At 47.8% G+C, this 24,680-nt stretch overlaps 1 protein-coding gene across 3 annotated transcripts in view; it reads right to left on the bottom strand.

The window, feature by feature from the left end:
* Positions 1-3,256: 3,256 nt before the first annotated feature.
* Positions 3,257-24,680, bottom strand: part of LOC108935744 (adhesion G protein-coupled receptor L1-like) — a 66,941-nt gene continuing 45,517 nt past the window's right edge. For 2 of the 3 annotated variants that reach the window (XM_018754573.2, XM_018754572.2), the window contains exons 5-25: positions 20,739-20,946; positions 20,050-20,314; positions 19,606-19,933; positions 17,105-17,416; positions 16,340-16,443; positions 16,005-16,190; positions 15,532-15,570; positions 14,329-14,509; positions 14,042-14,164; positions 13,230-13,435; positions 10,360-10,533; positions 9,985-10,194; positions 9,476-9,696; positions 9,320-9,386; positions 9,126-9,217; positions 8,687-8,855; positions 8,456-8,611; positions 7,435-7,531; positions 6,146-6,268; positions 5,386-5,403; positions 3,257-5,213 (exon numbers count right to left, since the gene is read on the bottom strand). In XM_018754573.2, the coding sequence (XP_018610089.1) occupies positions 4,372-5,213; positions 5,386-5,403; positions 6,146-6,268; positions 7,435-7,531; positions 8,456-8,611; positions 8,687-8,855; positions 9,126-9,217; positions 9,320-9,386; positions 9,476-9,696; positions 9,985-10,194; positions 10,360-10,533; positions 13,230-13,435; positions 14,042-14,164; positions 14,329-14,509; positions 15,532-15,570; positions 16,005-16,190; positions 16,340-16,443; positions 17,105-17,416; positions 19,606-19,933; positions 20,050-20,314; positions 20,739-20,946 (4,121 nt within the window). In that variant the 3' untranslated portion in view covers positions 3,257-4,371. The remainder of the gene's footprint in view (positions 5,214-5,385; positions 5,404-6,145; positions 6,269-7,434; positions 7,532-8,455; positions 8,612-8,686; positions 8,856-9,125; positions 9,218-9,319; positions 9,387-9,475; positions 9,697-9,984; positions 10,195-10,359; positions 10,534-13,229; positions 13,436-14,041; positions 14,165-14,328; positions 14,510-15,531; positions 15,571-16,004; positions 16,191-16,339; positions 16,444-17,104; positions 17,417-19,605; positions 19,934-20,049; positions 20,315-20,738; positions 20,947-24,680) is intronic. The other variant, XM_018754574.2, reaches the window with a different exon arrangement.

Below are 24,680 nucleotides of genomic sequence, written 5' to 3'. Positions count from 1 at the left end.
CGGTCTTTCCCACCACAGAGCATCTAGTGATCACACCCACCTTGTCAGATCACATGGGATACTGACGTTGTCCAAAGAGGGCTTGCCATTGCAGGTGTGCAGTTTGAAAGACATGCGCACTAGCCTCGGAGACCCACCCACTTTCCCTTGAGAACCAATGGTTTCTCACAGATCCTTGAAGATACACCCTCACCTCAGGGGTTATGAGAGATCATGGAGATTCACTGCACTAAATCGCTCGCTTCCCCCCAGAAAGTGCGTGTGGGGCTGGCTGCAGAGAAGAATGAAAAGTACACACGTCAGCATCCCCTCCATAACTTGTAAACTTTTGTAACCCTGGAGACCAGCTACAACTTCATCTCTCCATACCCTGCAGAGTCAGCTCCCATGCAGTGTGTATGGAGTTGTATGCAGATGAGGGTATCGGTCAAAGAGTGTGTGAAACACCATTTGCATGCATGCATGATAATTCCTGTGTGTCTTCACCCTTCAGTTTTGTTTAGCAGCCTCAGAGATGAGAGAACGTTAGGGGTAATTTTCCGGCTGCACCCTCTGCACACATGAATCCAGAGAGTGCCCCCCGGCCAGGATCAATGGACAGCTGGTTAGTGCAATGAGAGGCTCGATGGCCTATCCTGAAATGTCTACAGTTCCCGGTACGAGGCCCTGTAGTTCACCATCTGGACACCTAAGCGGAGACCGGCAGCAGAGTATTACTAAATTATAATTACAAACAGCCCTTTTGCACTTCTCTGTGGTACAATCCACTAAAGTGGGCTTTTCATACACCAATCCCACAGTCCCACTAGCTGTGATTTTTCTTGACTGTCCTCTGCTCTTTGAGACATCGTTGTGGTGTTTCTGTGCTCAACAGTGACACTGAGTGTCCGGAGGGAGATTCTGACAAGAACAGTCAGAATCCCTGACCGCAGACAAGTGGCCGAACCGCCTGCTTGTGGTAACACCACTGTGCCGGAGCTCCAAGCAGTCAGAGACATTCTGCGTTTGTCCACAAGGAGGCAGCACTGCTCACAACCAGCTGAGAAAATCCCTGTTGCACATCCTTCAGGGTCATTGTGGTTCTGACCCAGAAAAAAGCCCCCTTCTGCCCCAACGCAGTCGAGAGGGGAGCCTGGCAATAAATGGACGCAGGGTGATAAGGGCTTCTGCGACTTCCAGGTGGAAACAGATGTGATATGGGGAGAAACTCAAACTGAGATTTTCAGAGAAAGGACAGGGAAGATAAACAAGGATGGGAACCAGATAAGACCAGCAAGGCTTACATCGCAAGAAAAACCCCGATATGATAATAAATCCGGTCAAACTCGAAGAGATACTGGAACAGCTGCGGACAGAAAAAGCCTATAGAGAGTATGACAAAGTAGAAGCTCAGCAGCTGCAGCCAAAGGACTCTAAAGTGTAGGAAGCCAGAGCTCCTAGACAGGGAGACTGATGCAGTCCTGTATCCAAAGCGACTTACTGTAGTCCTTCTCACCGAAAATAAATGTCATTCCTTCCACTTATGACACAGGAGCTGTGGTAATATGTACATCGATGTAATTCACACCAGGTTTCCTGTTCTGAGTTCTTGGGTGGCGAGTTGAGTTGGGATCTGACTTTGGTTTAAAGATTTGGGGATCAAGGTAGAGGTGAGAGGCAAGAAAGTCAATCTCACAGTGCCAGCTAAGGTACATTTCAGGTTCGAGCGCCATCATCATGATCATTGCCATCAGATATTGCCGCCACCTTTACTATGATTCCGCTTTCATCATCATCATAATCATCAATATCACCACTATTCCTCCCCATCAGTAATACTCATAAATCATTCTTTATATTCCTATATTCCATTTTTTCAAAAAACATTCAATCATCTAGTGCAAACACATGCATGCACACACGCACGCACGCATCCACACACAGTGATAGAGCGGAGCACTTCCATAGACATCGCAGCTGACAAGTACAGATGCAGCAACATGCCCCCGAAAGAGACACCATGCCCTTCCCACTCAGCCTGGCCCACTATAATACAGTTAATTTATTCAGCAGCTGAAAAAAAAAAAAAAAATCCACTGCTGCAGCTCAAAACTGAGAAAGTAAAATAAAAGAGTCTGAACCCGATGTCCCGTGCGACATCCCGCCGTGTACTGGTTGGAGCAACGCAGAGAAACGAGCTGCTGACGGAGCAGAGAGCGAGCAGAGACGGGCGAGACAAACGTGCTAATGAAGTCATCACGTACCAAGGCACACACTTCCTTTGACCCACTGGCTTCAGTGTAAATTGCTGCCCTTCAACATGAAAAAAAAAAAAAAAAAAACACTTATGCAGTACTCAGAGGGCCAAATTTAGACAACAGGTGATCCCTGTGTGCTTCAGACCAAGGACCGATGCCTCTGCATCGATGATGAGCAATAAAACCCGAGTCTTTAATTCAGATCAGGGTTTTGACGAAGAAAACAATATGGCCGCCAAAAAGGCCGACGCTGCTCACTCGCACTGCCTCCTTCTCACAGATGGTACTACTAGGTTATCTGCGGCATTTTTCTGACATGCTACGAACCCAAAATGGCTTCCGGAACGGACGCGCACTATGAATAACCACCACACGTTCTATAATTACAGCAGTTTCTACTGTAGATATATAAATACAGCTGCATTTAACAAAGATGATCTGACAGAATAAATCCTATCCCATATAATTCTATATTACTCTATAAGGCTTGATTCTGTTAAGGAGGTACACTCGACAAGTGTAACAAAAAAATCTAGTGATTTTATATCTATGATATTAATCTTCTCTGAAAGATACCGCCACGCTTTCAAAATGGCCACTTTCCTTTTTTACCCACAATGCTTTTCTCTGGCAGTGTAAACATCTCTCATGACTCCCGCCCGACCCTGTTGCCATCCGTCCACCGTCACCGATCGCTTCCCATCAAGGACCCCAAAAGGAATGTCAAAGTTACAAGATGTAATGGATTATATTACATAAAATTGTGCCAGGAACTTTATTTTCGTTACCTTTTAAACTTTTATGCAAACCATTCCTCACCTCTCCCTCTAACACCCGGTATCCCGCCACTTGAACCCGTGGCATGGAAGGAGTGAGAGAAACAGGTGAGAGGAAGAGTACCAGGAAAAGAGAAGAAAAGTGTGTCATTCAGGGTCACAAACTCCTACACATTTTATTCTCTTTTTATAGTTGTTAGGTTGCAATACAAGAACTCATTTTATATCTTCATATCTTATTTACTTTGCTTGCTGTTTTTTTTTTTTTTTTTTTTTTTAATTTTGGCTTTTATTTACAAGGTTGGATTAGAATAATAGGTGGAATAGTAAGTAGCAACAATTAGAAACCTTTTCGCCATGACAACATATAGAGAACGTGTCCAGCTTGACCTGATATTGTCCGGAGGAGGTGGGGTGGGGTGGGGTGGGGGGAGCGGCCCCTCGTCTGCCCCTTGTTTGCAGCATTCAGACGTAAATTCAAGGGCGGAGTTCTGGAGGGCTTGTGGGATTTTTTTTTTTTAACTGTTTATTGACTTCTTTTTGTCCACAGCAGATAAAAAAAAACAAAAAGTTAAATCCATCTGTCATGAAGGTCCTTAAACTCATGACCCTGACCTTTGGCCCACCCCCTGTCCAGGTTAAGGCGCTGCAGTGCGCTCCCCCAGCCACCGGGGTTTCTGTACAAGAAATGCAGGTAAAAAAAAAAAAAAAAAAAAACCTGTCCTCTCCTCACTGCCATTGTCCGTTACTTTTACAGTGGCGTTACGTTGCTCTAATCTCTGTTCTTGCACATTGTTGTGCGTAGAGCATCTCTGCAGTCTGTGCTGCAGATTTTAATTTTTTGGCAACGCAGAAAAGCATTCTGGGAACATCAGCTGTGTCACGTTGGCACATCCCCAGCCCCCGGGAAGCAAGGAGCAGGAGCCGAGGAGCGCAGATTGCAAGTGAAATCTGACGGTGGGGAGGGGACGGAGAGATCCGGAACTGTGAGAAGAGCCGACACTTGAGAAGCATGGATGGTGAGGTCAGAGGGCAACATGAGGCTAATCGGGGGTGGCAGGGTATGGTGGGAGGAAAAGGGAGGGGAAAAGAAAGAAATGGTAGGGCGTAGGTGTGAGAAGTGGTCAAATAAGTACAAACTGTTATGGGTGCACTCTTCCCCTAGAGGGAGACAGTAACAACGAGGAGGGGTTAGAACCGTAAGAACCGTCCAATGAGCCTTGGCTTGTGTCTGCTTGTCAGTCACATGACAATGATAAACAGAAAGGTATGGGATGATGGGGAGGGAGGGCGAGTGGGCAGAGTGCCAGCTGTTGAATAGTTCCTTATCCCTCGAGTCCCACTCACCACCGTCCTAGTCACAGACTAGTGACCAGCTGCATCTGCCCCTCGCCCCCGTCACTGTGGGGGGGCTCCAGCCCAGACGGTGTCAGATAACCTTCCCCACTGGGCTTCCTGGGAGGGGGCTGGTAGAAGGTCTGCATGGGGCCACCGCGGGAACCAATGGCGGGGCGGCCCGAACTGTAGTAGAGCTCCTCAGGGGGCTGGGCAGAGCGTGGAACCACCTCCAGTGGCTCAGGGCTGCTGTCAGGGTAGGGCGAGTCCCGCAGGTTGGCCCCGCTCGTGTAGAGCGAGTCCCGGGTGGGTGAGCGGGTCCCTCCGCCATCAGCCTCTAGGCTCTCAGTGAGGTCAGCAGTGAAGCTCTCCGATTCATCAGGGTCGCTCTGGTACAGCGTCGACTGGGCACGCTGCAACAGCAGGGGCTCCTCCAGTGCCTTGTAGAGCCGCTCCACATCTCGAGAGGGGCGGGGCTCCTCCTCACCTGTCCCTGGTTCTGCTCCACCCCTCGAGGTCCCTCCCCCGCTACGCCCTCTTGCCAGGCTGCCGCACCGCTCACCCGGAGCCCCTCCGCCAGTCCCGCTCCCTCGGAGGTTGTTCTGCACCAACTCTGAGATGATCATCTTCTCAAAGGCGGCGGCATCGGAGAGGTTCCGTCTGATGCCTCCAGCTCCGACACCAAGTGTCCCTGTGCTCCTTGGGTGCAGAAGGGGAGGGTTGTTGTCCCCACCCCCAACCCCAACCCCTCCTCCTAAGAAGTCTTCGCTCCCGACGCTCCGCAGGGAATAGCTGTTGTTAAAGTTTCCATTGAGCGGAAGGGTCTCCATGCCGCATGAGTCCTGGCTCTTAGACAAACCAGCCTCTGGACCAATCAGAGTGAAAGAAGAGCAATCAACACAGATCATACCACAAAATCAACTTTCTTAAGCAGTCCGGAAAAAAAAAAAAATCTATACATGGCATTTAAAACAACACACAATACAAGTGGTGTCCAGCAACACGAAACATCCAAGTTAAATAAGATCAGCTCTTACTTGGGTCTCGAAAGGTTCCTAATCCAGGGAGCAAAAGCAGAGATGAAAAAAAAAAAAAAAACAGTGAATATGCCTGAGTCTCCATCACTTCCCTTCCCACTTCAGTGATCATGTGTCTTATAATGGGCATAATATGTATTAATTAGCACTCTAGAGAAAAAAACTGCCCACCCAGATGAATATTTGCATGCACATGAAAACAGTACAATAAACACACACAAATAAACTTTTGATCACATAAAACTTGCCATTTGATCCCAAAGTCATTGATGTGGATTTGATAATCATTCGCCTTTCAGAAGAAAAAATGTTGCATTTTTTACAATAACTATAGATGTATTAGCAAAACACATCAAACCACGAGTGAATAAGTATGCCGATTTAAATTTTAATGCTTGATTTCATTTTAATCAACATTCATCACCCATGACGAGAGTAATTAGACATTCTAATGAGGTCTGGTTCTCACTTCCTGTAAAAATGTGTCGGCGAGGAGTGAGCCCTTATCAAACTGGTGCATTATGTTGAAGGTTCTTCAATTATTCAATGAAAATGACGCCCAAAGACCCCCCAGCAGGGGCTGAGGATGTTATACTGAGTGCACAGTCACCTACACATCCACAAACACATACATACTTCAAAGCCTGGAAACATACCTACAGGTCAGAAGCTAGGACATGTACACACATAACCAATACAACTGAACACTAAAAAAAGACGCAAATGGACCCTCAGGAGGGACGATCAGAATTAACCTCACCAGTGGAGTTGAATACGCCCGGTGAGGTGGGGTTGAAGCTTTCGGCCAATAGTGTGTTGTAGGGGGATGTGCCAGAGCGAGTCTGCAGCACTGGATTAGTCAGAAGGTGATTTCCCATTGCAGCTAAAGGAAAATCAGGAGTGAGTGAGAGGAAGATGAAGGAGGAGAAAAGATGAAGGAGGGAGAGCAACAACAAAAAGTGATGAAAAATTTATATCAGAAGAACTGTTAGGAAAGGGTCATGAATATTTATAAGGGTCGCAGCTGTTAAATTATTCAATCTGGTAGGACCTTGACTGGGTAAAAGAGAAAACATTTTAAACCCCTAAATATCTACCCATGGTTTTTTGAGAAAAGCTTTCCAAAGAAACTGGCAGGAAAGCATAAAGTAAAAAATAAAAACACAGCATCAACGAACCTGTGGAGGACAAACTTATGGGATAACAAACGAGACCAGCCCTTAAGTGGATTCAAAAAAAATGAAAACGGTGGGAAAACTCAGAAGGAAAAATCTTGATGGAGCATCATGTGAAATCTACAAGAACTTGCATGAGCACAAGAGAAGAGCAGCAATTCACACAGGTGAGTCTCCGGTGCCAACCAGTCGGCCTTGTGCGGAGAGGCTTTCATAAAGAAATGGTACGAGGCAGACGGCAGGAGATAAGAGCATATTTGATTGATAACCGCGGTTCTCCGCACAGGATAAGATCCAATTTAATTATTCTGCCTTGAAATCGCTCCACGCCAATCTGTCTGCAGCTGTTCACTTTCTGCCAATAAAGAACTTTTACACAAAAGCAGAGATTGTTCGATTTCCACAAGGCCTATCTGCCGTGCTTCATTGTGCGTTTTTTTCTTTCTACTAAATTCCTCTATTTTCACCGACGCCCCCGTCCCCCGTGCCGCTCCCTCATTAAGCCCCCAGAAGCCCACTATCTCTTCATCACGTCACGCGCTGCTGTCGCTCTCTGCAATTACGCTAATTACCTCCTACTAGCCCACACAATAATTAGTTCATTAAAAGCAAAATGTAGGAAGTTAGCCCAGAAACTGCAGGGCAATTTAGTTCCTGCGTCTTCTCCCCGCCTGCCTGGCGTTTCTTGAAGCCCACGTCCCGACAATGGCGGGTGCCAAGATGCGAACGGTAGTGATAATGATGATTATGGCTCCCACTACTGTATGTTTGGTTGAGCAAAGTGTGTGTGTGTGTGTGTGTGTGTGTGTGTGAGACAGAGGCAGTAGGGAGGGGAGGAGATTCAGGGTGACAGTACCAAGGGCAGCCAACTGACCTCGGTTCAGTGACGGGGTGCTGTTGATGTCTCCAGCCATGAAGGAAGACTCGGTCTGTTTGCGGACTGTGTCGTTCCACATGCGGCGAATGCGACTCTGCAGATGGAGACGGAGACAGACATGTTTTAAATTTACATTTAAATTTATTCATTTAGCAGACGCTTTTCTCCAAAGCGTCGCAGAAAAATACAATTAGTGCAGTACACCAACAGAAAGAGAGACTTGGATGCAGACGTGTGAATCTAAAAGTACATTTAATATGTCACATTCCACCATATAAATCAACGTACATTACACAAGTAGCTGCACAAAGACTGACATAATTTGAGAATTTCTGATCACAAAATTATAACAGACATTTACATCACGCGAGTAGCTTCATAATGGTTTATCCATTATTCAACACATATGTTCACAAAATTATTGAACATAAACATTTGCACGTTTAACATCCACTTAAGATATCATGGGAGAAGTGAATCTGTATACAACATGTTCACGTGTTCAACGCCGTGTGCTGCTGCAGGGAAGCTGCCTGCTATACAGAGCAAGATGAGCCATCATGGAGGGCCTGTCCATCACACTGAATGATGCGCATTGTCACACAGAACAGGGCTGCAATGCATACACACACTGTCAGGGCAGACCCGTCTGTCACACAGGTCCATGCTTGCTGTCACAGGCAACCTGACTGCTGCACAGGAGCTAATTGAGAACTGAATGTGTCTCTCTTGAGGAGACATGGAATCACAAAGCGTCGCACAGATGAACACAATGAACAGGAGGGTGTGTATCCGAGAAACATGAGAGATCATCCCATCAGGCTGAAAAACATGCGCATGTACAGTGAGCCCAGCTGCCACCTGGAGATATGTTCGCGGTGTTTCAGACACACACACACAGGACCTCACCATTTGGATAAGCTGCCTCTCCTAAACCGAAATGAAACTAACCGATCCTGCGTGCTGTGTATGAGATCTCAAAAGGTGACAGGGCAGCACTCTGCTGGGGTGCGTTCACCTGTCTGTTGGTGGAAGCGTGGCGCGCCTGGCTGCCCGTGTAATAGCGGTTGTTGGCACGCAGGGCGGAGGTCTTCAGCGAGCCGTGGGAGCTGGAAGTAGAGGAGCGGCTGCAGCAGTAGGAGTGGCGTAGACATTTGCTGTACTCCTTATGGACCTGGGCAGGAGAGGCAGAGTTACACACACACACACACAAAAACCTGGAGACAATGGACATACTGTACAGGTCTACCTTCTTCTGCAGGGCACAGTGGAAGATGAAGATGAACATGCCCTGGAAGGCGTTGAAAGTGGTGAAGAGATAGGCCATGATGACTGTGTTCTCATTGATGAAGAGGAGCCCAAAGGCCCAGGTCAGACCAAGGAGGAAGAGCAGGGCGATGGCTCCCAGAGCCCAGGCCCTGTGAAGGGGACACCATGACACACATCACCCACATACACTACGGAAACATCTGGACGCTTCTCTAACAAGCTCTTGTTGTCCTTCAGACTACCTAACATTGATAGTCATCTTTCTACTCCTATCATCCCTCCACACAGCCACTTGTTCACCATCCTATTTCCACACACCCTTCATCCACTCTCTTCTCACTCCTGCCTCTTTCCTCAACCATTACAAGGTTGTTTCCATAACAGCCCATACAGAGACCCCAACCCCTAGAGGGACTCACTTGATGCTGTCGAGCCGGCTAGAATCAGGCTTGAGAGCTGAGGAGCTGCGGACCATCTTGTGGAGCGTGATCATTAGGAACACGAGGTTCAGCTAATTTCAAAGAGAGAGTGAGTAGGTGCTGTGTCAAAATTCTAATTTGAAGAAAAAGTGAGCGGTAAACAGAAAGAAAGATGAGGGAAAGAGGAGTCCCACCATGATGACGAAGGAGACAGGTCCGATGAAGCTCCAGATAAAGTAGTTATCCACTCGCAGCCAGCACCTGTGCAAAGGAGAGGTCATACGACTGGTCACCTTGCTAAGACGCACCGCATAACAATATTGCACACAAGCAGAGCTGGGCACACTCACGCTTTCTTGGTCCCATAGCTGCGGTAGTCAATGGCAGCAGAGATGCCCACAACGAGCGCGGGAAAGCAGTAGCCACACAGGTAGTAGTACTTCCGGCGAGACTCTTCGCTCTCAAAGACCTCCACCAGCATCAGATAGAGCTGCACCCCTTCCAGGCACATCCAGGAGAAGGCAGCCAGGAAGAAGAAGTGGAGCAGGCCAGCAAAGATTGGGCAGGCAATCTTCACATAAGCACGACAAAGAGGAGTGGTCATATTTCACGGTGGTCTGTACATGTTTGATTTCTCGGCACTATTTTATACTAATCTGAGGTGTGTTTGACTGTGCTCTGCACACCTAGTGGTGTCTGGACTGCGTTACAGAATGGAAATCATTCTGGTTCCTGTTACATGACCTTGTTGGGAATATGTTGGATTTCCCTGCAATCATCTGCCCTGCTCTTAGCTGCGTGGACAGTGTCTTGTTTGTTTACATGGGCCTCCAGCTCCCTTTCTCTTTCGCAGACTCACATTGTATTGCGTTTTGTCGATGCCAATGAGGAAGAGCAGCTCGGCGATGAAGAGGTTGATGCAGAGGTTCTTGTGGATTGTGTTGCGGTCTGTCTGCAGCCCTCGCAAGCAGCAGAAGGTCGAGATGCAGATAGCCAGGCACACAAGGGAAATGACGATGCCCACCCAGGTGATGACGAACAGGATGAGCTCGTGCATGCGGCCCGGGTACTGCCAGAGACAGAGAGACGCTGGTTCATTAACAAATCTGTGCGCAGATAGATGACAGGAAAAACGGGAATGCTGTTCCCAGATTTCATGGTGGAAACCGGACCAATCAGAACAAAGCGTGAGGCCATGTGACGGTAAAGCATAGCCCCATCAGGTACTGCGTACAGCAGGCTCTCGGAAGGCCATGAGCACCGCAAAGTTGGTCAGGTGGCTGCAGGAGCATGTCGTGTGGGTGCCGTTGGTATCCAGTAGCTTGCAGCCTTGCGAGGACCACTGGCCCACCATGGAGCGTTCCGAGTAGTTCCAGAAAGAGCAGTTTGGGCTGAAGTGGTTCTCCAGCTAAAGGAAGGGACAGAGACATGTGAGTATACGAGTATGTGTGTGCGCGTGTGTATATTTATTGATAATGTTTTATTGTTGTATTTAATTTTGTTTTTCTTATTTATAGTTTGATTTTAATACATGAAATGATGGCAGATACTGAAGGTCGCAAGTACTTTGTTGGGATCCAATGATTTCCTGGAGTGCTGATACTGCACAGTTGGGCTTTTCAATGCATGAGTTGTGGAGTTTTTGGGATGTCGGACAATGCTTGAGATGAACTGATACAAAGTTGTCATGATTGGTGTCTGATGTTTTAACTGGCGTTTAATGTTTTTGTTGATTTTTCACTGAAATTTGTATGATCCTGGATTTACAGTAGGATGATTTGTGTTGGTCGTGCGGTTGTTCTATTTGCAAATGGTAGGTGGTATATTTGTAATGTCTTTCTGTTTTTAATTGGAGTTAAAGTTAAAGTGTGTGAATGTGAAAGAGTGTTTACTAAACTGCAGCATTTCTACATTTCCAAAATGTTGCTGTTTTGTCTTAGTACACAAGCATGAAATATGAATGTAACAAAAAGATTAACTGCATAGTTTATTTAAGATGATATTCTCAGTTAAAATTGGATATTCCTGTGGGACTGGAGCACTGCAGCTACGCTGGTGAACATTACTATCACGGAGGTATTTTTTTACCCATTGTGTCTATTAGTAAGACACTGTGCATTAAAATTTCAGAGATGTTTTTAAGACTTCATAATAAAATCAAACCAGATGTGCCCACAATTTTTTTCATAGCAATGTACTTCCTGTGATTCATAGCTTCAGCATGACAACCTGATACAGTGCAATTGCCACAGTTTCAATTAAATGTGGATGACGGCGAAGCTGCGTGTGCTGCTGAGGACCCGAGACCCCGCCTTCAGAGCAGGTAACAAGGCGGCCCTAAGAACAGCAAAGGCCAAACTGTCCTGGGTCATCAGAGAGGCAAAGCACACACACGCCCAGAGAATCCTCAGCCACTTCAAGAACAGCGGTGATGCACGGCCTATGTGGAGGGCATTCAGGCCATCACCAACCATAAGACACCACCACCTGCCTGTGACAGTGATGCCTCCCTTCCAGATGCACTGAACAACTTCTACGGTCGGTTTGAGGTGGAGAATGACGTGGTGGCAAGGAAGCCCACCCCTCCTCCCAACGATCAGGTGCTGTGTCTTACCACGGCTGATAGGAGGAAAACTCTACGAAGAGTCAACCCACGGAAGGGTGCTGGACCAGACAACATTCCTGGCAGAGTACTCAGAGGATGTGCGGACCAGCTGGCAGATGTTCTCACTAACATCTTCAACACCTCCCTGAGCAGCTCTGTCGTTCCAACGTGCTTCAAGGCCATCACCATCGTCCCCGAGCCAAAGAAGTCTTCAGTGTCCTGCCTCAACGACTACCGTTCCGTCACACTCATACCCATTGTCATGAAGTGGTTTGAGAGGCTCGTCATGAGGCACATAAAGACCCTGCTGCCCTCCTCACTGGACCCCCTGTAGTTTGCATAATGTCTAAGCCCTCAACAGATGATGCCATCACCACCACCACCCTTCACCTGGCCCTCAGATATCTGGACAAAATGGACACGTACATACGAATGCTGTTCATAGACTTCAGTTCAGCGTTCAAAAAAATCATTCCTCAGTACCTGATAGGAAAGCTGAGCCTGCTAGGCCTGAATACCTCCCTCTACAGCTGGATCCTAGACTTCCTGACTGAGAGATCTCAGTCAGTCCGGATCAGGAGCAGCATCTCCAACACCACCACACTGAGCGCTGGGGCCCTCCCAGGGCTGTGTGCTCAATCCACTGCTGTTCACTCTGCTGACTCACGACTATGCAGCAATAGACAGCTCGATCCACATCATCAAGTTCGCCGATGACACGGCCGTGGTGGGTGTTATCAGAAAAAACAACGAGTTAGCATATAGAGAGGAGGTGCAGCGGCTAACAGACTAGTGTAGAGCCAACAACCTGTCCCTGAATGTGGACAAAACAAAAAGAAGAGATGGTTGTTGACTTCAGGAGAGCACGGAGCAACTACTCTCTGCTGAACATCAACGGCTCTTCCATGGAGATCGTCAAGAGCACCAAATTCCTTGTTGTTCACCTGGCAGAGAACCTCATCTTGCACACATGCACTTTATGTAGTCCTGTGCAGGTAGCTTTGTGTTGTTTTATGTAGCACCATGGTCCTGGAGGAACGTTGTTTCGTTTCACTGTATACTGTACCAGCTGTATATGGTACAGTATACAGTGAACATTGTACATGACAATAAAGTCAACTGAGTGGCATTAGACAGTGTAATATTTCTGGAACCAGCATAACAGCAAAATTGCATTGGATTGTCTTGCTTGTCCCGAGTGGGGTCGCAGCGAGCCTGAGCCTAACCCGGCAACACAGGGCGCAAGGGACACACCCTGGACGGGACACCAGTCTGCTGCAAGGCACCCCAAGCAGGGCTTGAACCCCAGACCCGCCACACAGCAGGCACAGGCCAAACCCGCCACACTCCCATGCCCCCCCCACAGCAAAGTTTACATGCATAATCACATGCATATGCAAATTAGATTCTTTGTAATTGGCTGGAAAGTAGGAGGACATGTATAGCTGAAAATTTTCTCTGTGTGTTTGTGTGTCTGTGTGTGGGAGCAAAGTGCTCACCTGCAGATGCCTCATAGTGAACACCACAGGCTCAGTCAGAAACACCCGGCTGGACTCTTTGTTGATGGAGGCGGCGATAACATGGGAATTAACGGCCAGGCCACGCCCCCCAGAGCCAGGCTCCACCTCCATCTTGATGGTGGCATTCTCAGTGGACAGGAAGAAGCCCAAGTTCTTGTACAGCACAAAGACCACCTTCACCTGACCTGCGGACACAATGGTGAGACAATTAATAATTCTATTGCCGAGGTAGTGTGCTGTATTATTTATGAGGTGGAGGAGAAAGGGTAAGGGAGGTGAAAATGGTGGGACTGGGGATGTCACACTACTGTGACTATTAAAAAAAAAAAAAAAAAAGACAGAACTTTAAAAGCTCCCCAGGCACTCAGCTGAAAAAATCACCCTTAAAAAAGGGTCATCCACACATTTCCAGTATTGATAACATAGGCTTTAAGTTTCTATGGACGTGATGCGTGCTGAAGTCTAAATACAGTAATTATACTTATCTATCCATTATCAATCAGTATTTATCTAGGGAAGGGTGTGAGACAGAGTACACCCTGGGTGGGATGCCAGTCCATCACATGGCAATCAAATACACACTCATTCACTCACTGACAAACTATGTGCAGTTAAGGGTCATTAACACGCAAAGCGTTAACATGAGCATAGACTGCGCTGGATTTCAATCTAAATGTAGTCCACAGCCAGGGAACTATGAGGCACCAGTACTACTTGTTGTGCCACCTAAGTTACACTCAGTTGACCAAGTTTATGCAACCTGTGCAACCGAAAGCTGTTAAGTCACTGACCGTTGCGGCTGTACTGCTTGACTGTGGACGCCGAGAGCTGGATGGTGCTGTCACTGGAGTAAGACTGTGGGAAGGAGAGGTCCTGGAGATCCATCTCTGTGTTCAGCACATACACCTCCAGATCTGACACACACATATACACACATAGCCATAAGAATATACACACCACAAACATACAGCTCAAGAGGGATGTTAGTAATCAGTTTGATACTATAAGTGTGTCCAAAAACAAGCACCGATACACACATTCATGGAATGCAAACACACACACCCACACACACGCTCACCGATGTTGGTGGCCCGGTCGGTGAAGCGGGTATCGTACAGGTTGTTGGCTAGCAGGAAGGCGCCCTTCTCCATAACATCCAGCAGCATGGTGGCTGTGTGCGCCTGCTCTGTGCTGTTCATGTCTTGCCAGGACTCGAGAGCCTCCGGCCGAAGCAGGTTGTCCACTGTCTGCACTACAGCCTGGAGAGATGCAGAGAGAGGGTGACAATGACCCATACAGCACATATATTATGAAATGTAGGCCCCACACATACACACAAACATACACAATGAAACTTCTGAGAAGCTAAGAGAGGATACTGGGTAGCTAGAGGGAGTTCTGTGAAAACTATCATAAATCACTTTGCTTCACTTAAAAAGTGCTCTATCTGGTTCCACCAATAGGTGGCACTAAGCAGTTAATCTGTTATTCACGTAATAAATGTGCGTGTGTGTGTATTTCTGAAAGTAACACAGAAACGCTCGACAAATAAGTCCTTCTCTGCGGAGGATGACTTCACTGTATGCAGAGGGAACAACTGTATACTAGCCTAGCGTGAAACTCATCCTTGGGCTACAGGTGATGCTGCAACACACACACACGTATTTAGAGGAAAATTCTAATCAGTGGGACATGAAATTTTTAATATCCCAAAGCAACAATCAGTAACTGCCAGGGCTTCTCCATCCAGATGTCCAGCAAACCAATAAATGAATAATTACAGGACATTCTCCCAGCCATTATATTTAATTATAGCTGTGATTATGTGTCGGCAAATGCCCACGGACTTCCGCAGGAAAACACCCTGTGTCGTTCTGGCAGAATTTGGAGGATTTTCAGTAGGCGTTCCTCCAGAGCCTAACCAGGCACTGAATCATTATATGTGTTTAATGACACATCCTCCCCAGCTCTAAAGTCAGAGTTTCGTGCAACTTATTGAAGGCTAATTATGCATCACTAAGTCAGCAAAGATGGCAATTGCGCCCTCTATCAAGAAATGAAAGCTCACTTTATCTTCCTGGCTGCTAATTGGGTACTAATTAGTCATTTCATTAAGGACACATTTTCTACAATTATTCTTGATAAGAACTGTTAAACACGAAAAAAGGAAAATTACTCAATTAGCATTGCTGCACAACTATTAGTCGGTGAGAAGGCAAGAACGACATGATGGAAGCTCGCAGAAGAGTGCAAGGGATGATGGGAAGGTGGCAGGAGATACCTGGATGTACGCTCGACAGGTGCGTTCCCTCTTCTGCAGCTGGAAGAACGAGAACAGGATCAGAAAATACACAGGGATAGATGTGTGTCTGTATGCAGAGACACCCGTTCTTATGAGTGTGAAATGCATGTTGTTAATAATAATAATAATATTATTATTACTTTTGTTATTTATTGGACAGTTTTATCCAAAGCAATTCACAGTACAACTGGATATTTTACTGCAGCAATTCAAGGTATTTTGCTGAAAGGTATTCCCGCAATAGAGGTGTAATATGAAGCAGCAACCTTCTGGTTACACACAGCCTTGTCCTTAACTGCTGCATTAACTCTGGCCTCAGTGTAAGTGGGTGTCTCTCTGTGTATGTCGGAAAAAAGAAATCTGCACACATATGCGTGTGTAACAATACCTTGACGGTTAAATGTGACTATGTATATTTGTGTGCGTCTCTGTGTGTGAATGCAATTCCGCACCTTGTTGTAGTTGCGTGCAGCCGACTCCTTGTTGCCAGGACGTAGCGCCTGCAGCTGCGCATCCAGAATGTCAAGGAGCTGCTCCATGAGGCGCACAGATGAGCTGACATCTCCAGCATGAATGCGACCGCGGGTATGGTTCACCAGCTCGGCTGCGATGTTGGCTGCGTTCTCCCCGCTCTTGATCTGCAACAGGGCACCAACACCTAATGAACTCAGTTTAAAATGCAGTTGGCTAGTTAGGAGGGGTGATGGAATCTGTGAGATCCAATAGGCAATAAAGAGGAGGGTGGGGCTAACTGGAAGAAGGCAGGGCCAGACTTTGGAGACGTTACCTTCTGGGCCACCTGGCTGACCCAGGGCGAGGTGCAGTTGCTAATGTCAGGCCCTCGGGGGTTCCACATCACAGGGTTCGACATGCACTGGAAGGAGGCGATGCCTGGAGATAGGAGAAGCTCGGGTAACAATAGCAAGGGCACCGGGGCCAGTTTTAACAGAGTTTAACAGCAGGGCAGTGGGCAGAGAGCCAGGAAGGGTACAACAGAGAAACAATTCCAAGAAGAGACTCAAAACCAATCCCATCATCCCGCATATGTACACAGAGCCCGTGCCACCCTGGGGAAGCAGTGTCCCAGCACACATCATCCTCTCAAAGTTGTGCTTTTACTCCACAAAGTTCAGACAGGGGACAGCAGAATGGGAAACGTGCCTCAACAGCAAGAGCTTCAAACGGAAGGGCGGGAAGGAAGAGGAGGCTGAGGAAATGAAAAAGGCGCTCGCGGCAGCTGTAGGATCAGAGCGTATGCCATCACATTACACACACACGCTCGCGCACACCCCTGTGCCTCTTAACACGCGCCATGCTGGGTCTGAAGGCTTTGCCAAGACGCGCCAATTAAGGCCGTCACTAACAGTGCGCTGGCACCGTCTTCGAACCAAGCGGGCAGGTGGGCGGGGGATCTCTTGTCTGTGTCTCACTTCTTCTCTGAGATGGTGTCATACGAGTGTGTTCAACACCCTGAGGGTGGGCCTGCGGCTGCCTGCTATGGAACTACACACAGGCACATGCACACGCACAGAGTCAAACAATCCTCTCTTACCCAGTGATCCTTTGGGGCAGGGTCGCTCCACCATTTCCCCTCGCTGAGTAGAGGGCCACTGCACCCCCCGGGCCACCATCCCCCCACACAGGTTTGGCTCTGGGCCTTGGGGGGGCCGCTGCGGGCGGGGAGGACGTCCGGTCACTGGCACCGTGGCCGTGATGGGCCGCAGGTCTGGGCCCTTGTTGATGGCCCCGATGGGGTGTGAGGTGGGCGGCAGGGGACGTGGTGTAGGGGGGCCTGAGCTGTGGGCCGTGGTAACCGTGAAGGGTGCCTGTGTGGTGCTGCTCACCTGTGTGGTGGTCAGGGAGTCTGATGGAGAAGGACAGAGCACTAACATAAGTCAGGGAAGAGGGAAACCCATTATTACTAATTAATAATAATGCATTGGACAACTTTTGATACGAGTTAAATACGATCGCGGAGGGGGTGCAGTGGCGCAGTGGGTTGGCCCGGGTCCTGCTCTCCGGTGGGTCTGGGGTTCGAGTCCCGCTTGGGGTGCCTTGTGACGGACTGGCGTCCCGTCCTGGGTGTGTCCCCTCCCCCTCCTGCCTTACGCCCTGTGTTGCCGGGTAGGCTCCGGTTCCCCGCGACCCCGTACGGGACAAGCGGTTCTGAAAATGTGTGTGTGTGTGTGTGTATTTACATTTATTTATTTAGCAGATGCTTTTTTCCAAAGTGACTTCCAATGAGCTCTATGTAGTGTTATCAGCCCACACATCTTATTCACCAAGGTGACTTACACTGCTAGATACACTACTTACACTGGGTCACTCATCCATACATCAGTGGAACACACTCTCTCTCTGTCACTCATACACTATGGGGGAACCTGACCAGCATGTCTTTGGACTGTGGGAGGAAACCGGAGCACCCAGAGGAAACCCACACAGACACGGTGAGAAGATAGAAACTCCGTACAAACTCATCAAACCCACATCCTCTCGCACCACCGAGGCGCTGTGAGACAGCAGCGCTACTCGCTGTGCCACCGTGCTACCAATTATTTGAAGTTTTTTTCCAGAACAACTTATAGTACGAGACTTATACGCTAAGTTGCTTACAGTGATTTACCCTTTTATACAGCACCATAATTTTTTCTTATTAGTTCATGATAAGTACCAAGATCAAGGGCACTACAGCAGGAGGTGGGATTTGAACCAATGACCTTCAATGTGTTTTTAGATAACAAGGTGGGGCTTCTAGTCATGTGTTGGGTAGCAGTATGGGTCAGTGTTTCACATGTTGGTGGCACAGTGGCTAGCACTGATGCCTCAAAGCTCCTGGGCTATGGGTTGGGATGTGGGTTTGATCCATGCTAAATCTGTGTAGAGTCTGCATGCTCTACCTGTGTTCACCTGCATTTCGGGCCGGATCTCTGATTTCCTCAAACAGTCCAAAGACATGTTTCAGATGAATCGGTAACTCTAACTCACCATGTCTTTGCGTGCGAGTGAAAGTATGTGTATGATTGCCCTGCGATAGACTGGTGTCCCACCTAGGGTGTACCCAGCATCATACTCTGTGTTTCCGGGATGGACTCTGGACCACTGCAACCTTGCACTGGACAAGCGGTAATTAATACTGGATTGATATTTCACACGCGCTCCAGTAGCGGTGTGTAGTAGTGCTGCCTTCACTGACCAACACACTTCAAACCCTAAAAAAGAAGGATAGCCTGGCAATTGCATTCCTCAGCATTTGATTTTTATCTTTCCAGAGCTTTATAAATTAATGAGCTAGCACTAAACACTTCATTTCCTCCTGAAAGTTGATTTTTCATATTTCAATAAGACCAATTATTTCCGCACCACAGTCAAACGCTTTATTACTCTTGGGCTTTTTTCCCGCCTGCTGGCCTTGAATACAAGCAATTTGGGTTTAGAGCATTTCCCACAAGTACAAAAAAGATTCCCAAAGTAGGACTCAAACCTTTTACCTCCCAGTCACAAGGTTGGTTCCTTAACCACTGCACATGCTGTGTTTGGGGTTGTTGCGTATATTACGGAAAAAAAAAAGACAATTACACCATACGCTAACTGACTGACACACTAATACCTACTAAAGCCAGTTATACATGAGATCTGCCCTCTGATCAACTCATGAGCTGTGAGAAACGCAGAGGACCTTTTTTAAATATTTCAGCTCATATATGCCGTTGCACTGGTCTAATCGATTATTCTTGTATAACTGCAACTTTTAATTCTTGATTTTGTTATTAATTTTGTCAGTATAACTAAGCACTTTGTTGTTATGTATCATGTTGAGCTGCTGTGAGTGAATTTCCCTGCAGGGATTAATAAAGGATCTTATCTTAAAGAGACATAATATTGATCTTCTGAACTTTTTACCTATATAAGCCTTCTGAATTTAGGATGTCTAACTCAGCAGGAGAGGGTCAATCACTGAAGGATTGGACACGCGCGCGCGCGCGCGCACACACACACACACACACACACACACACACACACACACACACACACACACGGACAGAGCTGTACCGGTGGTGGGGTCTGGTGGTCCGAACTCCAGCGGGTAGCGCAGCACGTTGTAGTTGTTCCACACGTACAGCTGGTTGTCGCGGGGGTTGTAGTCAATGGAGGACACATACTGGTAGGGGTTCGGGAATGGGATGTTCACAGGTTCCTCACGCCCGCGATTCGTGTTGTAGGCATACAGGACAACGTCCCCACCCGCCTCGCTGTCGTCATCCTGGTAGACGGAGCGCACGGCGTACAGTACCCCGCAGGCCATGAAGGCGTTAGATGCCAGACGCTTGTCGAAGCTTGTTTCCCAGGTGCCTTCAAAACGCAGCGTGTACGGGTTTACCTATCGGGTGGCCGGGAGGGGGGGATGTCAGTGTACTCACAATGCCTGGGGACTGTCACACAGAGTCATTCATACATAGGTCCACATCTGCCCCTTCTTAATCTCGGCTCTCTGACCTGGCTGACCACTAGGCGGCCGTTGTTGGCCTCAGTGGCGTAGATGACCCACAGGCCATTCTCGTCCACGGCCAGGTCGATATCAGACTTTCCACCCCAGCGGTACGGCGACGTGTCATGATAGTTGGCATTGGCGATGATGGCCTCACCGCTCTTGATGCGCGTGCGCAGGTCGTACTTGACAATGTTGCGTGTTCGCTCCTTGTTGTAGAAGACAGCGCCATCATACACCACAAACCCGGTGCCGTCTACTCGGTTTGGCAACCTGGAAAGGGTCACACGAGTACACAATCTTGGCCAGTTTGTTCACACGAACGGTATAAAAATGCAAACAGAGTACAGCAAGATAGGACCAAAATGTTCAGTTAGTACGAATCAGATATTTGTGAAATCCAGCCAGGTCTACATGTCTATCAACACACAAACACACAAACACACACACACTATCTGAAACCGCCTGTCCCAAGCAGGATCGCGGCAAACTGGAGCCTAACCCGGCAACACAGGGCACAAAGTTGGAGGGGGAGGGGACACAACCAGGACGGGACGCCAAAGCACCCCAAGCAGCACTCGAAGCCCAGACCCACCAAAGAGCAGGAACACAAACACACCTATAGGTTCTTTAAATATGAGAATCAATAATGCACAAGTTTCATTTTTACACAGATTAACCAATAGGGGGTGCTCACTTGTAGGTTGTAGTAGCACGGTTCTGCCGGAAGTCCTCCCAGGAGATGTACTCGTACAGCATGTCTGTGCGATAGGGGGTCCAGGGCATGACGTAGAGCCGATCCCCGGACTGCAGGGGGTCCTTGCACCAGGCCCCCGCTTGGTGCTCTGCCTCTTGGAGAGAGCTGGCAGGCTGCACTCGCAGAAGGGTCCCCGGACACACAAAGACTGGAGGAGGGATAGGATCCAGCGAAGAGGAGGGAGGGATAAGAGAAGGAAAGGAGGTGACACGTTCGAATGAAGATGAAGAAGGAGATCGGGGTGAAAGGAGAGAGAAGAGAATGGGGAGAGAGAGGCCAGGGGTACGGAGGAGGAGAAAAGAGGGTGTGGGGGGGGGAGCACAGAAGAGAGCAATGATGCATGGAGTGGGAAGAGAGGGACGGGACAGGGGATGGGAGAAGAGAGGGGAGAGCAGCAGAGGCACATGAGACACAGCGGCCAGCTGCAAGCTCATCACGTGTTTTAGTACAACCAGGAGGTGTTGTGGGGTTAATGGTGCCACTAAAGATGCTGTTGCCCAAACACTGTCTCTGATTTTACCGTCCCCTATTCCCGTCTCTATTTTTAGGACGCAGTTCCATTCCTCGTGCCAGCATCCTGCAGCACAACAGGATCTATTTTAAAAACCGGCTTTTGAACCCGAAAGGGTGCTGCAGGAGTGCCTAGAAGGACCGGTTGGGTCAGAACACTGAGGTCAAGGCAAAGCGTGGTGTCACCTCTAATGTGCAGTGTGCGCTCACACACACATACACACACACACACACACACACAAACAGGCATACACAGGTACACCCACACTCACACATACACACGCTAGCAGACACAGATCTGCCCACTGAAGAAGGTTATTGTAAAACCCAGTTGTTCTTTGGTAGCTATAAGGTGCTGAACCTGTAGAGGGACCTTCGGGTGTCAGTGGACAGGTGAGGACACTGTACCTAAGGAAAGAAATTACATCTTTAGCTGAAATCACAGGAGGGGGGCAGTAGTGTATAAAGGCTGGGGGGGGAGGGCTCTCCTATGTGTTATTCTGGAAAAATAAAATACAGATAGGTCCCTGTAACTGTTTTGATGTAGAGATACAGTCATTTCCTGGCTATCGACTTCCTTTAGGAAGAGAAGCACTTCCAGGTCACCGATCTCCTGTAAAAGTAAAGACAGTTTTCCAGTTGAAATAGAATTTCTTCCCGGTTACTTATTCCCTGCAGGAGTATCAGACATGTACTGGTCACTGTCTTCCATATCCTCGTCAATAACTGCCTGTATAAACACAAACACTGCCAGGTTACTGATCTCCTGTAAGAATAAAAGCACATCCTGGTCACTTTCCCTGCAGAAAAACAATCCCTCCTGGTCAGCGACTTCCTGTGGAAACTCAAACACTTCCAGGTCACGACTTCCTGGAAGAATACAGTCACATCCTGGTCATTGACTTCTTTCAGGAAGTTGGATGCGTACTGGGCCGATGCCTCTCGGTGACTTCCTGTACAAATACATATCTATGTGAGCAACTTCCTGTGTGAAAAAGGAGACACCGACACGTTGATACGCATTTGTGTCAGCGGGGAAAAAAAAAAGACACCATTTATCTTTAATGGCAAATCGTGACAATCGGTCCAATTCAGCTGTCTGTCACACAGATCAGTGTGCATCAACCAAGCTGTCAGTCACTTTGACGAACACACTCAAAGAGAGATGAGAGGGTGAGGCATGCGCACATGCATGCACATACACGCACGCACGCACGCACGCACGCACGCACACACACACACACACACACACAAAACTGCTGCTGGGGGGGGGATTTTTGGTTGGTCCGTGTGCTGAGTCCAGTTATGTTTTTCTCATAAATAGAAGTTATGATAGTGGATCATTCTTAATTTAAAAAAACTGAAAGATTTCATGATGTGCAGTGCTCAGCTGTGCTAGATGCGGGCTGCAGGTGGTGTACTGGTTAGAGCTGAACGAGTAGACAGACCCAAGTTTGAATCCACACAACTGCGGCAATACCTTTAAGCAAGGCGCTCATCCCGAATCAATAAAGTAAAATTACCCAGCTGTATAAATCGGTAAATCAGCGTACATAACACTGTAAGTCACTTTCGTGAAAAGTGTCACATACCTATATATGAATAAATATAAATGTCATCACGGATGGAACTGTGAGCGCAGTGGGAACACCCAGACAGGAATGAGCATCCTCTATAATGGGACACTGTGGTGTCTGAACACCAAGCGTGCAGGTGACCATGTGGTAAATAAACAAGGGCCTCAACCTAATAATCAACAGTTATCGTTAGACTCTGCAACTAAATGTCACAGGCATTCCTTTACACACTTCAGGATATGATCACAGTGATATCCACAAGAGCTCAAAGCCCACTTAAGCTTTTTTCACTGCTGGGGAGAGGCAAAGGATTTATAGTCAAGATTTCTGACTTGCCATGGAAACTTGCAAATAATTTACAGGCTCTCATATTGTCTATTAGTCCTTAATCGAAACAGCAGCCATCCGCCCCTCTCATTGCGAGGCAAGGCAGCCTTCGTGGAGACCGGGGTAACGGAGGAGTTCACGCAAGTTTACACTTACCTGCTCATTAAACGGGAGGCACACTGAGAAGCTTGTGTTTGCTGGAAGAGGCTACACATGGCGCATAATGGAAGGTGACAGGAACATGTTTCTTTCACACCCTCGTGGCGTGGCCGTATGTGTTATCCACAGCCACAGGCTGTTCTAACATGCATGCCAGATGAGGAGTGGGTGTATGTCTAGCGGCCATCCTTATGATCTGGGATGATTTAGGAACTTGAGGCCTAACAGAGAAGGGTTGGGACCTAGTGGTACCCCTCCCCAACCCACCCCATCCTGGGTGCTTGGATTTTTATTGCAGTGCTAAATGAATTCAGCACCTGTTACACCGCAAAGTATGCAGTGTGGCCAGTAGGGGGGCACATTGAAGCATAGGATCAGACCCGAAAATACACTGCAATCAAACAATAGAAACACAGTAGACCACTCACAAAGGTGCTCTTCCAGCACGGTGTGTGTGTGTGTGTGTGTGTGTGTGTGTGTGTGTGTGTGTGTGTGTGTGTGTGTGTGCTCATATCTGCATGCATGTAATTGAAATGGGGATAAGAAAAGCAGAGAGCCACTGCTGTTCCTCCCTGTGAAATGAGAATAGGAGGTGGGTTCAAATAAGTATTGCGGTATCGACTGAAAGCCAAAATTGTGAAGGTGAAATCCACGGCATGAAATTTAAATGGGCCCCCCTTCCAACACACATACGCACAAATACGAACACACACATAACAGAAAATGGCTCTAGCAGACACATACACCCCAAAAACACATTCAAACTCATACATGCACAGACACACACACACACACACACACACACACACACACACACACATGCATGCACACACAGACACACTCAGTGTGTTTACTTTCATGCTGCTTTTTCGGTCAGGACTGTGAAGATTAATGAATCTACATCCTCTGTGTATTGGCCCATATAAACCGCTACATACGGTGTAGTTAAAAAAGGGCCCGATTCCCTGTCTTCTGTTAATGAGCGAAACAACTGTGTCACTGCAGGTCACTGATCACATAGGCAAGCTGACCATGGCTGCGCTGTCTTGTGCCCATGAGCAACAATCTGCCTTGTGACCGTGACTAAAACTGCTCTAAATGCTGTGGTTACCATGGAAATGACCAGACTGTGACCACAGTACACTTGGTAAACAAAACAAAAAAAAAATCCCAGTGAATATTTGGACCGCAGCTCCCTCAATATGAGCTCAGCTGACAGACCAACTGTTTTCGCACAGAATTATGGGTCTCAATGCATGTACATGCTGCAGAAAATGCTGCATTTCTAGCTTATAGATGGTTTGGCAAA

The sequence above is a fragment of the Scleropages formosus genome, chromosome 8, assembly GCF_900964775.1.
Source record: "Scleropages formosus chromosome 8, fSclFor1.1, whole genome shotgun sequence".
In the NCBI taxonomy this organism is placed as follows: domain Eukaryota; kingdom Metazoa; phylum Chordata; class Actinopteri; order Osteoglossiformes; family Osteoglossidae; genus Scleropages; species Scleropages formosus.
This window is presented reverse-complemented; position numbering and strand designations above follow the sequence as displayed.